Source organism: Syngnathoides biaculeatus, chromosome 4 (assembly GCF_019802595.1).
Source record: "Syngnathoides biaculeatus isolate LvHL_M chromosome 4, ASM1980259v1, whole genome shotgun sequence".
Lineage (NCBI taxonomy): Eukaryota > Metazoa > Chordata > Actinopteri > Syngnathiformes > Syngnathidae > Syngnathoides > Syngnathoides biaculeatus.
In genome coordinates, this window is record NC_084643.1 from 20,902,315 (window position 1) to 20,918,587 (window position 16,273).

Consider the following 16,273-nt stretch of genomic DNA (forward strand, 5'->3'; position numbering starts at 1 on the left):
ATGATGGCTAGGAAGCCATGGTTAGCATTTTAACTTTTATCTTGAAAGTCCTTTGAGAAACAAACTGTAACCAGAGGCGATTGAGGCACTTGTGCTGGAGCGAGGAATAATATAAGAATCCACATGTGAAACTTGAGAGAAAGTATCATCTCGTTATTATTAGATTGTGACTGTGTCGACGTCAGCGGGGCACGACGTGACAGGACGATAAGGAAGTGAGCTAGAGAGGTTAGGGGGGGGAAAGCAAAATAAATGTCACCCATGTTAAAAAGTACAGTTGGACTCACGTCTACAGTAAGATCATAACATGGTGTCAGAGTGACGGTTGTACAACTACGGACACATAAAAAAAACGGATTCATAGAAAAAAAAAAATGAACTCACAGGAAAAAAAACAAACAAAAGATAACAAGGAGGCGTTCGGTGTTCCAACTAATCCAATTTACCAGATGCGTGGTGGAGATTCAAGCAACATGCATGTTCACAGGACCGCTTAAAAACATAGCTGAAGAGGGAAAGTGCAGTTTCCTCCTGCTGTGGATCGGTGATAAAGGACGGGATGTCACCAATAGGTGGACACTGACCGGAGACGAAGATAAGTTGCTAAAAACTCATTACAAAAAAATTTCTGATTTCCTCACTCCGAAAGCAAACCCCGTATTTTCTAAATATAAGTTTCACAAGAAGGCGCAAGGTAAACTGTGAGCCATTTGAGCACTTTGTGGCAGAACTCAAGATGTTGGTTGAAGACTAACTACACAAACAGCCATGAGATGGTTAGAGACCGCATACTTTTCGCTACTAACTCACCAAGTGTGTACGAAAAGTTGGATGGATGGATTGGAGGAAACCACAGTGCCCAAGCGTGGGGAGAACATGCAAACTCCACACAGGCAGGGCCGGGATTTGAACCCCGGTCTTCACAACTGTGAGGCCAACGCTGTAACCAGCCATGCCTACTTTCAGTCAATAAAAGGAATATCATGTCATTCCAGTCTTTTTTCTAATCAGAACAATCTCTTTACCTTTAAAATAAAACTTATCCAAAAAAGTAACTTGTTTTTTTAAAAAAAAAATCATCTTATTTTTTGGGGAAAATTTGTTCTTAATTTTACATGTAAAACGATTTTGTTGGATTAGCTATACAACATTTTGACTAGAAACAAAAAGCATTCTTTTTAAGGTTGACAGTTTTTCCAGTGATCTCTTCATTGAGCACGATTTACTGTTTATACTTAGCATCATGATTCCCTTCTGCTTCATGGTCATGAAATGAAGTAGAAAGAAAGATAGATAGATAGATAGATAGATAGATAGATAGATAGATAGATAGATAGATAGATAGATAGATAGATAGATAGATAGATAGATAGATAGATAGATAGATAGATAGATAGATAGATAGATAGATAGATAGAAGATAGATAGATAGATAGATAGATAGATAGATAGATAGATAGATAGATAGATAGATAGATAGATAGATAGATAGATAGATAGAAAAAGAAAGAAGGCAGGACAGATTGAACAAAAGCCTCCAGAGCTGATTCTGATTCTCATTTATTGCCCAAGTCAACACTATAACTGTCTAGAAGGATAAAATCCCTGAGAAAGACGATGGACAAGATGGTAAGGGGTAAATTGACTGCACTTATATGGCGCTTCTATAGTATTCTACACCATCACAGTGCCCAAAGCGCTTTACAAAGCCTTACCTTCACCCATTCACACACGCATTCATAAACAAGTGGCCAGCTGCTGCCATGCAAGGTGCTGCCATGCCCACCACAAACCACAAATTAGGGTTTAATGTCTTGCTTTTTGTGACTGGACGATCCACTCCACTTACTGAGCCACAGCCGCCCATAATAAGATAAAGAAAATGATACAGACACAGCTGTGTTGCAACTGCAGTAGTACCTCTACTTATGAAATTAATTGGTTCCGGAATGCTGTTTGGTGGGATTTGGGGGCTGCTAATCCAGAGGCAATTTTTTTTCTTTCCACATCCTGATATTTCTGAGGAGGCTTTTTGTAACCTGAGTTTTTCATTACTAAAGACGTTAGTAAGTGGAGGTACCACTGTATTACATTTTTAGAACTAAGAGTTCTACTGATGATTGAATCGAATTATTGTTAAAATAAATCCTTACATCCCGAATCGATGCCTTACCTGTGTTATTGTGGTACACAATGTACTTTATCTACCTTGTTATATCGTCATCTGAGATTTCACATTTGCATCCATCCACATCCAAGGTCACCCAGGGAGCCAACAATGACTTCTGGAAGTTATCTGGAACCAATGTAACCAACTATTCACGAGGTAGAAAAATTGCTCAGCCCACATTCCTTAAATTCGAGACATGCCAGTACTTGGCAGACTACATACTTTTGTATTTGGGAATTTGTTTAGACCATTAAAACAACCTTGTCAACTTTAACGGAACTTGGTTAGGTTGGGAAAGTGGTAATCTTTGTATTTATGTGCAAGAGAAAAAAAATGCTTGAATCATGGCATATCCTGCTAAGGTCAATTTTATCTGTTGTCCAATGGATGGCATTTTTTTTTACTTTATATGTCTGGTTGAACTCACTGTTACAATGAAAATGAAAAATACCAACATCTCTTCAAAAATTACATTACTTCATGTTTTCCAAAAACATTCAAACAATAACTTAAGCCGTTATTCCATTATGTTTTTCTTTTCCTTTCGACTTCTCCCGTAAGGGCTCACCAAAGCGTGTCATATTTTTACTATGTGCATCTATATTCTGCATCTTCCTCTCCATCACCCACTGCCCTCATGTCTTCCCTCACAACATCCTTCAACCTTCCCTTTGGTCTTCCTTTCGCTATTTTATTGACAGCTCCATCCTCAGCACCCTTAATCTTCTTTGTACTTTTCCACTAGCATCCTCAAGGCAAATAATGCATCTGTGGTGCTCCTTCAAGGCATGGAACCATATTGTTGCTCAGATACTTACTCCTGTCTTGAGTCTTCCTTCTCTCTCTCATTTTCATCATTTATCAACTTGTCATAGTATTCTTTCCATCTATTTAGCTCACTACTTGCACCACTCAATATATTTCCATCTCTATCCTAAATCACCCTGACTTGCTGGACATCATTCCCATCTCTATCTATTTGTCTGGTAAACCTGTAGAGATCCTTGTGTCCTTCTTTTGTGTCCAACCTTGTGTAGACGTCATATCTCTCTTGTTTAGGATTCACCACCTCTACCTTTGCCCTACGTCGCATCTCGATGTATTCCTTTCGCCTCTCTTCAGCCCTCTCAGTGTCACACTTCTTATCCGCTAACCTCTTTCCCCGTAATCGTAGTCCATTTTTCCGGGAACTCCTCCTGTCCACCAAGAGCATGTCTCACCTCATTCCGATAGGCCGCACGACATTCTTCTTTTCTCAGCTTCCACCCTATAATTGACCCCTCCGTAGAAATTGCGTAGGCCGCGTCGCTGACCAATCAGAGGCCAGAGATGTGCCTAAACCACGTCCCTTGTTGTCGTCCGCCATAACCTCAAACAAAGTCGCATGGTTCAGTAGAGCTTTTGTTTGCGTTTTATCACGTCTTAGGGATCCTTAACAATAGATATGGTTAAGAGGTGTAGTCACGGCCTTTGTAATAGTGACGACAGGTATCCTGATAGGCTAGTTGGTGGAGTTCAATTTGTACCCTTTCCAAAACCGAAGACCGAGTATGAAAAATGTCTTCAATGGATCAAACTTTGTGGAAGACCGCATGATCAACTGAATCCATCTAAAATCAACCTGAACAGAAGACAGAGTACGAAAAATGTCTTCGATGGATCAAACTTTGTGGAAGACCGCATGATCAACTGAATCCATATAAAATCAACCGGAACAGATATGTTTGCATGAAGGTAAACCCTATTTTTGATTTTCAATACGTCTCATATAAATGAATTAGCAGTTCTTCGCTTGCATAACATAGCTACATGTGAATGATTGACACACTTGATCTGTGTTGAGCGATACTTTGCGAGGACCTGACTGCACAAACGTGTCTCTTTGTTGGCGGCTAGCGAGCTAAGATAATCCGGACTAGCGAGTCCTAAAAGCCTTCGACGTGCACCGAGACACCAAGACTGAAGGAAGGATGTTTGAGGACACTAAAGTAGTGATTGTCGTACTCGGTCAGGACTTACGTAGGTTAGGCACTAACTCAAGAATAATAATTGAGGGGAGCGCGTGACGTTACACAAAGAAAACGAGAGAAACAACTCGTAAATCAAGCCTCGCCTTCTTCTTTTCCTTCATACGGCAGTTCACAAACGGCTATACAGATACACATACAGATTCTGCACAAAAGTCTGATAGGTAACACGAAAATAGGAAACTGTCAATGACGAATTCGTCTTTGGGTTATAATATATTATATTATGTGGCTTCTCGGTCTTCCTCTGACTCCGGAAAGTTCTTGTGCTAATATCAATGGTTTCTCCGTCGATATATATGGAAATACCATTGAAATACCCATCGTTGAAATACTTGAACAAAAATACAATTTCGCTCTCGACTTTTCTTCCTGTGACGCCATTTTGTCTAATGTTTGTCTGAGGTTAGCAACAGTGGGGTGACGTGACTTCAGGAGGCGTGGTTAAGTGCCCTGTACGGAGGGGTCAATTGACAATCAATGAGTAAAAATGGCAAATACAATACAATACATTCTTAACTGAGACAGACGCCATGCTTCTGATTTCATTCAATCATTCACACGTAGCAATGTTATGCTAGCGAAGAACGTCTCATTCATTTATACGAGACGTGTATTAAAAATCAAATATAGGGCATATCTTCGTGCAAACACAGTCTGGTTAAGCTTCTGGCCGCGAGCCAGCAAGAAAGCGACACGTTTGTGCAGTCCGATCATCGCTAAATATCGCTCAACAAAGAATAAGTGTGTCAATCGTTCACACGCAGCAGCGTTATGCTAGCGAAGAACTTCGAATTCATTTATACGAGACATGTATTGAAAATCAAATATAAGGCATACCTTCGTGCAAACATATCTGTTCCGGTTGATATTAGATGGATTTAGTTGATGATGCGGTCTTCCACAAAGTTTGATCCATCGAAGGCATTTTTCGTACTGGGTCTTCGGTTTTGGAAAGGGTACGAATCGAACTCCACCAACTAGCCTTTCAGGATACCTGTCGTCACTATTACAAAGTCCATGACTACACCTCTTAACCATATTTTTTGTTAAATAACCCAAATACGCGATAAAACGCTAACAAAACCTATACTGGACCATGCAATGTTGTCTGAGAAAATGGCGAGAGGAAAAAGGGGCGTGGTCTATGCAGATCTCTGGCCTCTGATTGCGCAATATCTACAGAGGGGTCAATTGACCCCTCCGTACAGGGCACTTAACCACGCCTCCTGAAGTGACGTCACGCCACGTGCGCTGACGTAAGACAAACAGTAAAAATGGTAAATACAATACAATACATTCTGAACTGAGACAGACTCCAGGCTTCTGATTTCATTCAAATCAACGATATATTATAGATTCTAAATACAATACATTCTTAACTGAGAGAGACGCCATGCTTCTGATTTCATTCAATTATTCACACGTAGCAATGTTATGCTAGCGGAGAACGTCTCATTCATTTATACGAGACGTGTATTAAAAATCAAATTTAGGGCATATCTTCGTGCAAACACAGTCTGGTTAAGCTTCGGCCGCGAGCCAGCAAGAAATCAATACGTTTGTGCAGTCCGATCATAGCTAAATATCGCTCAACAACGAATAAGTGTGTCAATCGTTCACACATAGCAGTGTTATGCCAGCGGAGAACGTCTCATTCATTTATACGAAACGTGTATTAAAAATCAAATATAGGGCATATCTTCGTGCAAACACAGTCTGGTTAAGCTTCTGGCCGCGAGCCAGCAAGAAATCAATACGTTTGTGCAGTCCGATCATCGCTAAATATCGCTCAACAAAGAATAAGTGTGTCAATCTTTCACACGCAGCAGTGTTATGCTAGCGAAGAACTTCGAATTCATTTATACGAGACATCTATTGAAAATCAAATATAGGGCATACCTTCGTGCAAACATATGTGTTCCGGTTGATATTAGATGGCTTTAGTTGATGATGCGGTCTTCCACGAAGTTTGATCCATCGAAGGCATTTTTCGTACTGGGTCTTCGGTTTTGGAAAGGGTACAAATCGAACTCCACCAACTAGCCTTTCAGGATACCTGTCGTCACTATTACAAAGTCCGTGACTACACCTCTTAACCATATTTTTTGTTAAATAACCCAAATACGCGATAAAACGCTAACTAAACCTATACTGGACCATTCAATGTTGTCAGAGAAAATGGCGGGAGCAAAAACGGGCTTTGGTCTATGCAGATCTCTGGCCTCTGATTGGTCAGTGACGCGGATTGCGCAATATCCACGGAGGGGTCAATTATAGGGTCTGTGCATTCCTCTTCTTCTGCCAAAGAATCCGCTTTCCTCCTCCCCTTCTTTATCTTTGATTATTATTCTATTATGTTGGAGGGGAGGGGGGTTAAGCGCTAAATACCAAAATTGTTAGTGTGTGCGTGTACGTGTGTGTCTGTTGATGTGGGAGGTGGGGATCACTTTATTAATTCCAGTCGATAGACTTGTAACAGTTTTCAGGCAGATATGCCACATCCAATATGGTGGAAAACTGTCCTCGTACAGCAACGGGCCTAACGCTCAATGACGCCTGTGCGTGTCCACTTGTCGATGACATAAAATGACCTTCGGTGGTCATTGGTTTAGAGCCATATGTTGCTTTGTTGACAAAGAAATGTTGAAGAAGACGTTTATTGAACAGACCTTCGTTGTATAGCATCATTTGAGTCACGCCAACAGCTTCCAGTTGTCGTCGTTGTCCTTCGTTCTCCTCTCTCGCTCGACAAAGTTGCTCCTCATACGACGCTATCGTCCTCTCAAACAGTCCAAAGATATCGTCGGCGGCCGCAATGAGTCGCTCCCTTACCAACTCTTTCAACATTTTGATGTATTTATATTTTCTAAACCGGCTTGAACTTGACTACCTCGCGTTGCTTCTGCCTTTGTTTGCGACGTTAACTTCGGCTTTTTCGCCTTCAGTGGAGGTTTTACGGCACTGTGACGTCACTTGGCTACCAATTTGTAATGGTGGAGAGGCAGCTGTAAAACGCCTTTTTGTCTGCAGTGAATGAGATCAGAAAACATAAAAATAGATGGTACAACCAAAATGCATCATATTGAGCGACAATGAGATAATACCGATTAATCATGATAACACATTTTGTTTCATTTTGTAGAAGCAAGCTTTGGCATCTCTAGGCCTCCCCCCACCCAAAAAAAAAACGTGTTTATGGCGTAATTTTATTGTCCTCGCCCACCTAAAACCAATCTTAAGTGTTCTTAAGAATGTTTCCACAAAACCCCCCCGTTACAAAATAAGAAGAGTGAGGTTTTCAAACTCCACTGTTGTGCAGCAAAACTGTTCCAACACAAAATGCATACAGATCCACCATTGTGTCTCTGCAGCTGAGCAGGACAAGCGACCCCTACCCCCTGCTCCTCCCCCACCACCATCACAATTTGCCACACACATATAACTACCCCAAATGTACCTTACAGACACCCCTTGAAGCAAGTAAACATGAAAGAAAGTGACATACACACTTAACGTGTTTTATTGAAACTAAACAGGTGTTTACGAGATGGTACAACTGATAAATTAAAAATCAACACACTTTTCCCTTTGAAAACAAAAACAAACATTAAGAATGTCCCTTACTCATGTTATCTGTGACTGAGGACAGTCAAATGGAATTTCTAAAATTAATTTTTACAAATTAGTTCAATTCAAAACAGTGATACTAATGGAAAAGTACAGAGAATGTCAGGAGGAGCTACATTGTGTCGTTGTGGATCTAGAGAAAGTCTATGATAGAGTACCAAGTACCACCAAGTGGTGTGGCAGAGAAGTACCGTATGTTAGAATAGTATGAGACATGTATGAGGGCAGCAGAACAGCGATGAAATGTCCTGTAGGTGTGGGAGAAGAATTTAAGGTGACGGGACAGCATCAGGGATAAGCTCTGAGCCCCTTCCTGTTTGCTGTGGTAATGGATGGGTTGACAGATGAGGTTAGACTGGAATCCCCTTGGACTATGGTGTTTTCAGATGATATCGTGGTATGCAGTGATAGTAGGGAGCAGGTGGAGGAACAATTAGAAAGGTGGAGACTTGCAGTGGAAAGGAGAAAAATAAAGATTAGCCAAAGTAAAACAGAATATATGTGCGTGAATGAGAGGGGTGGATGGGGAAGAGTGAGGCGACAGAGAGAAGAGATAGAGAGTGGAGGACTTCAAATATTTAGGGTCAACAATCCAGAGCAATGGTTGAGTGTGGTAAGGAAGTGAAGAAATGGGTCCAAGCAGGTTGGAACAGCTGGCACAAGGTGTTTGGTGTGTTATGTGACAGAAGAGTCTCTGCTCGGTTGAAGGGCAAAGTTTATAAAACAGTGATGAGGCCGGCCATGATGTACGGATTGGAGACAGTGGCACTGAAGAGACAACAGAAAGGAGAGCTGGAGGTGACAGAAATGAAGGAGTTCTCTGTAGGAGTGAACGGGTTGGATAAGACCAGAAATTAGCTCATTAGAGAGACAGCCAAAGTTAAATGTTTTGGAGACAAGGTTCGAGAGAACAGACTTCGATGTTTTAGACATGTCCAAAGGCGAGAGAGTGAGTATATTGGTACAAGGGTGCTGAGGATGGAGCTGCCAGGCAAAATAGCGAGAGGAAGACAAAGAAGGTTGATGGATGTTGTGAGGAAAGACATGAGGGCATTTGGTGTTAAAGAGGAAGATGGAGGAGATAGGCTAAGATGGAAAAAGATGGCACGCCGTGGCAACCCCTCACGGGACAAGCTGAAAGGAAAATAAGTTAAATTCAAAACAGCACAAGTAATGTACTTGGCCATAGTCCTGATAAATTGTTCGAAATTAGAGTGGTTACAATCCTAGGGAAACAGGTGTATTTAAATATAAAAAAAAAAATCTAAGAAGCATAAAATAGAAGTGTCCTCTGTTAGAGGAGTTAATTTATGGCATTTTTTTTTCTTTTAAATTGGGCTCCACAGTGTCGCAGCTGTAGAGCATTGGCCTCACAGTTCTGAGAACTGGGGTTCAAATCCCAGCCCTGCCTGTGTGGAGTTTGCATGTTCTCGTGCTTTTGTGGGTTTTCCTCTGGGCACTTCGGTTTCCTCCTACGACTCAAAAACATGCATTAATTGGAGACTCTAAATTGCCCCTAGGTGTGATTGTAGGTTCCACTGTTGTCTGTCTTGATGTGCCCTGCGATTGGCTGGCAACCAGTTAAGGGTGTACCCTGCCTTCAGCCCAATGACGGCGAGGACTGGCTCCAGGTCTCTCGCAACCCTTGTAAGGATAAGCAGCTCAAAAAATGGATGGATGCTTTTGAATTTAATACACATAGCCCCAACTGTTTAAAAATGTTTCAAACAAGAGTGATTAATATACATACGCACGCACACAAATTAGGCAAAAACAACAGAAAAAAAAAATGATAGAGTACTTGAAAATGTTTACTTGACTTGTGATTACCTTACATGGACTTAACTGCATACCTTGAGTAAAATATACTATTACTGTATATGAATAACTCCATATTCCATAATTGTCATCTAAGTCAAAACTGTTCTATAGTGTACTGGAATAGGGGTAGCACCCAATAAGTACTTTTTACTTCTTCCAACTCGTATTGGGCATGTACATTGGATCAAAAGACAAAATCTACTGCTTCCTTATATTTGTTTATTTTGTATTTTATTTTTATCTTCCTATTGTTTTATAACCTGTCCTGTATAGAGATATTTGTCTGTTTGATTAAATTTTAAAACAGAAAGTAAAGCCTCACGTGACGTGTTATAAAAATCCCCAAACAATTATGCAATCCACAAATATTACATTATTATAATGGTAAAATTTTCATCAGTTTCATGAAGTCCTCACAGAATAATGGAAAATGCTGAAAAAAGGGTCCCCACCTTTATTCTGCGTTGTGTTTCTGCAGATGTGTGGCTGTGTGTAAAATCAAAGTGATCTTGTGAGCAAACTTGCTTCCGCAAACTGAACAACTGAAAGGTTTTTCTTTTGTGTGCGTAGCCATGTGTCTTGTCATGTTGAATTTATGGGAGAAGCGCTCATCGCACACAGAGCAAGCGTAGGGTTTTTCTCCTGTGTGCGTTCTCATGTGCGGTGTCAAATTGTGTTTGTATCTGAAGCCTTCGCCGCAAACCGAGCAACTGAAGCGCTTTTCTTCCCGGTGTGTCCACACGTGTTCTTTCAAATGGTGACGACGAGAAAAGCTTTTAGCACAAACTGAGCATGTGTAAGGTTTTTCTCCCATGTGTGCTGCCGTGTGCGCAATCAAAGCGACATTGTGATGAAACCTATCGCCACACACTGAACAGCTAAAGGCTTTTTCTCCTGTGTGTGTTCTCAGCGGTGCATTTACACAGTCTGTGTCACTCTTCAAAGGTTCTCCCAGGTAGTCATTCTGTGATAAAGGACCCAAAATGTTATCGGGAGGTTGTCCTGTGTGTGTCGTCATGTGTCTAATCATTGATCCTTTTTGAGCAAAACGTCTACCGCAAACTGGGCAACTAAAGGGTTTTTCTCCTGTGTGTGTCCTCGTGTGTGATTCCAAATGTACCTTTTGAGTAAATCTTTTAGCGCAAACTGCGCAACTGAAGGGTTTTTCTCCCGTGTGCTTACGCATGTGTCGAATCAAAATGCACTCGTAAGAAAAACGTTTGCCACAAAGTGAGCATCTACAACGTCCATTACTTGTTTTCTTTTCCAAGTCTTTGTCATCACCATCACAGTCTGGATCGCTTGTATCTTCTATGTTGCCGCTGTTTGGCGGTGGCGCTAAGAGGTTGTCTGGTGAGGGTCCTCCACTTAGACTGTCATGATGAAGCTGTGACCAGTCGGGTGCTTTGTCTTTGTTTTCACTCTTCACCACGATGATGTTCAGTGGCAAATGGCTAATATCAATCTCCTCCTCTTCATCTTTAAAGTGGCGGGGCTGTGAATCCTCTTCTTCTTCTTTAAGACTGTGGGATAGAGGCTCCTCTTTTTCCTCTCTGACTTGGGGGGATTGTGGATCCACTTCTTCTTTAATTTGAGGGGCTATTAGCTCCTCCTCTTCCTCTTTGATATTGGCGGGCTGTGGAAGCTTTGAATTGGAGTTCTCAGACAGCAGCTGTCGGATGTCTGCAGGATGACACATTAACAAGATAAAAATGTATTTTGAATTTAAGTTCATTGCAATTATTGATTAGTTTATCAAGTGATCGTGTTTTCTTTATTGTGTTTTGTTTATCGATTTAACAAAATCAGAAAAAACTACATCACACGAGACCGAGTCATGGAGGACGAACATAACTATTTCTCGAGTACTGATTCGGGTTGAGCATCAAGAACTGATTGCAACCAGGACTAACATTCTGTTTTTCTTGGACTCAATGAAATAAAAAATGAAAAAAGTTCCTATTTTCTATGCCTGCAGTCTGCCGAGCTTGAAGAAGTGGTGAAACCACACAAAGTAGAATGTGCACTACAACAGGCTTGTGCCTAACGGCTGCAGTGAAAAAAAGTGTCTTAACTATGTTCAAATTAATGAAAGATCTCCTCTGTGCAACACACGGAATAAAATTATACTGCGCAAAGGAGGCTTTCACAATGTGTGGAAGTCTTATGTGCTCCATTCTGCTCCTAGCCTCAGTCTACACCACGCAAAACTTCAGTCAGTTGCTTGAGTGAAACAATAAAATATGATTTATGCCAACATTGAAGCCACAAACTAGTTAAACGAGGGGTCTCAAATGTATCAATATCTAGGGGCTGCTGGAGGCATATTCTGGCTGTGGCTGGGCCCCATCCTCGGCGCACATGTATGTGTGCAATTTAAATTAGAAATTAACAAAAAAATTCAATCTTCTCAGACATCTTTTTTATTTTTTTAACACAAAATAAGACAAGCAAGGAAGCTGGTGTAAACAAAATGTGTGCAAAACTCACAACCCCCCCGAAAAAAACCCCAAAACTTTTTCCACGCTACCATCAAGCTTGGTCGGAGGCCCCGTAGCTCAGTGGTTAGAGCACTGGTTTGGTAAACCAGAGGATGTGGGTTCGTATCCCACTGGGGCCTCCACTCCCTGAGAAGGGTTGCGTCAGGAAGGGCATCCGGCGTAAAAATTGTGCCAAACATATATATGCGTTCATCTGAGATGACACGCTGTGGCGACCCCGAAAGGGACAAGCCGAAAGAAACACACACACCATCAAGCTTGGTCGACGTCACGCCACCGAGAGCCATACACCCCACCGTGAACAGCTCCGTGCACAATACTGTAAAAGTGCCATTCATATAAAACTTCAGAGCTGCAATAACAAACTTTCATAGCAAGGAGGAGGGCTACAAAATATCATTTTGGGGGTCGCCAGTTTGAGACCCATGTGTTGCACCCATACACTGACGGTCTTTATCATTTAATTTAGTCTTCAAACCAATAAGAGCCGATGACAGACACAAAAATAAAATCTAAATGACTTTACCTTAGGCAGCATGGAAGAACAACTGAATAGCCTCACAGTTCTGATGACTGGGGATCAAATCCCAGCCCTGCCTGTGTGAGTGAAGTTTGCATGTATTCCCTGTTTCTACGTGGCTTTTCTCTGGGCTTTCTGGTTTCCTCCGACATCCCAAAAACATGCATTCATTGGGGAGACTAAATTGCCCTTCGATGTGATTCTGAATGTGACTGGTTTTTCGTTTCTATATGGTCTGCAATTGGCTGGCAACCAGTTCAGGGAGTACCCCACCTCTTGCCTGTTGAAAGATGGGATAAGCTCCAGCACTCCCATGACCCTCATGAGGATAAGCGGCTTGAAAAATGAAGGAATGACTATCTTACTGGAAAGAAAACAGTCGTATTACAGGCTTGGCAGCACTGTGGGGCACAATCAAACCGGAAACTAACATTGTATTTAATGGAGACGGTGTCGAAGACAGGTAATTGAATTGTAAAACATTAAATATACACTGATGATGTTAAAAAGTAGGGTGTGGTGATTTTTGGGTCTCTCAGTGGTCGGTACTATTAATGGAGCCTGCTAAAATACTGTATTTAATTTTAACTTTTTAATTTCATTGTCTTTACATTTATTTTAATCTCCTCACTTCATCCACTCAATAACGTTCTATAAAATCCACGACTCTCACGTCCTGGTTTTCCTCCAGTCAGCAACCACTCGGGAAAAAAAGGCGTTCAGAGACCTCAGGAATCTAGGAAGACAAATATAACGCTTGTGAACGTATCCCTAACCCATAATTACTGATGCAAACCTACATGTAGTACGTAAAAATCCTGCATGCAACTGTAGTGTTGATGTTATTTGAATATGAATATAAGTGTGCGTCCGTAAGCGAACCCTTGTTGTTCTTTTGTTTGCAACAGCTCCCGAGCTGCGCATTCTATGAAGTTATTCGATTCACATCACCTAATATCAAAATCTCTTCATACATATTCCATGTCAGAACCATTCACTTTATATATTATATGCATGAAATCATTACAAGTGGAGTACTTGTGCGTATGTGAACAAACCTTTAACGTGCAGGACAATCGGAGTAAGGAAGAAAATGGCGTCCGGTTGTTGTGATTGTAGCGCGTTCTCCTCACTTGCTGGACAAACTTTCTCTTCGTACGACGCCATTGTTCTTTTAGACTCTTCACCTTTTCTTTAAAAATAGCGGGGCCCATTAAACGGTTTCAGTTAGAGCGCTATTTTAGGTTTGCGACCATAAGAACACAACTTCAAGCTCGCACCATTGCCTCTCGTCGCCCTTTGGAAACTTCAACTTCCGCCTGTTTCTTCTTCGATGGTGCTAGTGTGGCAGCCATCTTGCAACGGGATTGAAACGCTGCTACGGAGACCAGGGCCGAAAATAAAACTGTGTACAATTCTCTAAATTGACGAAATTTGGAATACATGTACTTTTCTTTCCTATTATCCTCACATAGACGTATTTTTAGAAAATCTTTGATACGCCCTCTTATTCATAGATTAGTTTGGAGTTCTAGGCTTGTAGTATAGCAATTATTTTCTGAGCCAAGTATCCTCACGAGTTTCACGGAAGTGCTGGAGCCAATCCCAGCTGTCATCAGGCAGGAGGCGGGGTACACCCGTCGCACTCACGATCTCACCTGTGGGCAATTTGGCGTCTCCAATTAATGCATGATTTTGGAATGTGGGAGGAAACGGAGTGCCCTGAGAAAACCGATGCAGGCACGGGGAGAACGTGCAAACTCCACATATGCGGGATCGGGATTCGAACCCCGGTCCTCAGAACGGTGAGGCCAACAATCTACAGCTGCCCCACCGTGCCACCCTTTTACAACATAACATTTTCATGATGACAAATTGGCTTCTCCCGGGTGTCAGCTGGAAGAGATGGCAGACAATCTTCAATTCTTATTCTCTTTGACAGATGAGACCATGACTGCGTCACTCAAGACATCTCCGAACACGCACAATATTTCTAAGTGCTAAGAGCATGAATAGTCTAGGTACAGCCTTTGGTTTTAATTTCCACAGATCATCAGCTGTGTCCTGCTCATAGTTGGTATCATCAACATGATCCTTAAAAAAAAAATGTGGAAAAACCAACACTTTAAACACATGAAAGCCTGCCCTGTATGGGATTGCATGGGTTAACGAATCACCAAAAAATACTAATAATTGTAATTATAACATACACTGTATGCATACATATACATAACATACACTAACATACAATAAGACACCTCATATTTTCCTACTTTTTAAAATAAAAAGTTCGTCAATTAAATGAAGTCACAGAGAAAGTAAAATGTTCACGTTAAAAAGAGAAATCATGATATGCATGTACAAACAAAGATGTACTGCATTCTAAATTTTTTGATGCATTAAAGGGGCTGCCTTGGGGAGACAATATTTGAACAAAGTTGTGGCATTAACTCTAAAATGTAAAACAAATATACTTCTGAAAGTTCCTCCCAACTCTGTTGAGGAGGTTTCCATAATTGTGTGACACTTGTAGCTTCTGTTGCTTTCACTCTTTTGTACAGTTTTGTATAAATCTGAAATGTACACTGTTTTTGAGTTCTGGGTAATTTTGTCCATGTTTTTTTTTTTTAAAAAACTCTGGTGGTTTCGCACTTTAGTTTGTACCATTTCAAGCTTCAGTGGACTTGAATTCTTGACTTTCACATTTAAAAAATGTGAAGAAATTGGCATTGACATTTGAGCAGTCAAAAGTTCACCAAAGCATAATTGACTGGTCTGAACTCTTAAATTCTAACTCAGATCAACTTATTCTGTAATCACCTCAAACCTTCTTAGTCTTGACTGACACAAAACAGTGTCGTAGATAAAATTGTATTGACACTTTATTTTAAGTCCATGTAAGACTCACTTTATGGAGGTCTAAATCGGCAAAAGATGGGACGTTTAATCTCCCTGATTTTGTATTCGCAAAACATCATCGTGACATAACTCTTCCGTATGCGTATTAACAGTGGTAAAATTCCCATTCACCTCCATATCATTTTCGCTGAGAAACCTTGTTTTTGTGGCTTTTTAAAGGGCCACTGTCATGAAATGCATGATTTTTAGTATATTATTAATGAAACTGTCACGACTCATTGGTACGGAGGAGGACCCAAATGCAGGACTCCGGAGACGCAGAGGCAGTTTGGGAAAAGTGTTTATTCGTTCCAAGGTCGGGGATCAGGCAGACAGTCAGGTAGTGCAGCGGTAACTAAAACGTCAGGCGTAGAGAGTGGAGAGAGAGTGTCAGAAGGGGCCTGTTTGTCTCCCATAGTAGGGTCCACCACATGTTTTCAATGGCGAATGTCCGGGGTGACGTCATGGACAGGGGATGCAGCCAATATGACGACCACTTGGATGTCGTCGAATGACACTTCTGCAACTTTGCGGATGACGCGCTCTCCGCTCATATTTATTCTTTTGTCTAGACATTGAAGTGAATAATGTTATATGTATCTTTCATTACAATATCTATTTTAGAATGTTAATAGGGATGACACTTGACCTTTAATCTCAGAATGCAAGTTTGGGGCGGCTGATGTCAAGCAAAGATACAGTATGC

The 16,273-nt window shown here is 41.2% G+C and overlaps 2 protein-coding genes and 1 non-coding gene across 3 annotated transcripts in view; 1 reads left to right on the forward strand and 2 right to left on the reverse strand.

Annotated features, from left to right (window-relative positions):
- Window positions 1-7,201, reverse strand: part of LOC133499801 (gastrula zinc finger protein XlCGF52.1-like) — an 18,621-nt gene extending 11,420 nt beyond the window's left edge. Inside the window, exon 1 of the mRNA XM_061818149.1 lies at window positions 6,870-7,201. Coding sequence (XP_061674133.1) covers window positions 6,870-7,047 — 178 coding nt within the window. The 5' untranslated portion in view covers window positions 7,048-7,201. The remainder of the gene's footprint in view (window positions 1-6,869) is intronic.
- A 496-nt stretch (window positions 7,202-7,697) lies between these two features.
- Window positions 7,698-14,247, reverse strand: LOC133499800 (zinc finger protein OZF-like). Its single transcript, XM_061818147.1, has 3 exons — window positions 13,950-14,247; window positions 13,728-13,861; window positions 7,698-11,331 (listed from the first exon to the last, which is right to left on the reverse strand). The coding sequence occupies exons 2-3, from the start codon at window positions 13,834-13,836 to the stop codon at window positions 10,103-10,105; spliced, it is 1,338 nt and encodes a 445-aa protein (XP_061674131.1). The 5' UTR covers window positions 13,837-13,861; window positions 13,950-14,247; the 3' UTR covers window positions 7,698-10,102.
- trnat-ggu (transfer RNA threonine (anticodon GGU)) lies at window positions 12,196-12,268 on the forward strand. Its single transcript has one exon. It is a non-coding gene; the product is annotated as a tRNA-Thr (tRNA).
- Window positions 14,248-16,273: the final 2,026 nt, after the last annotated feature.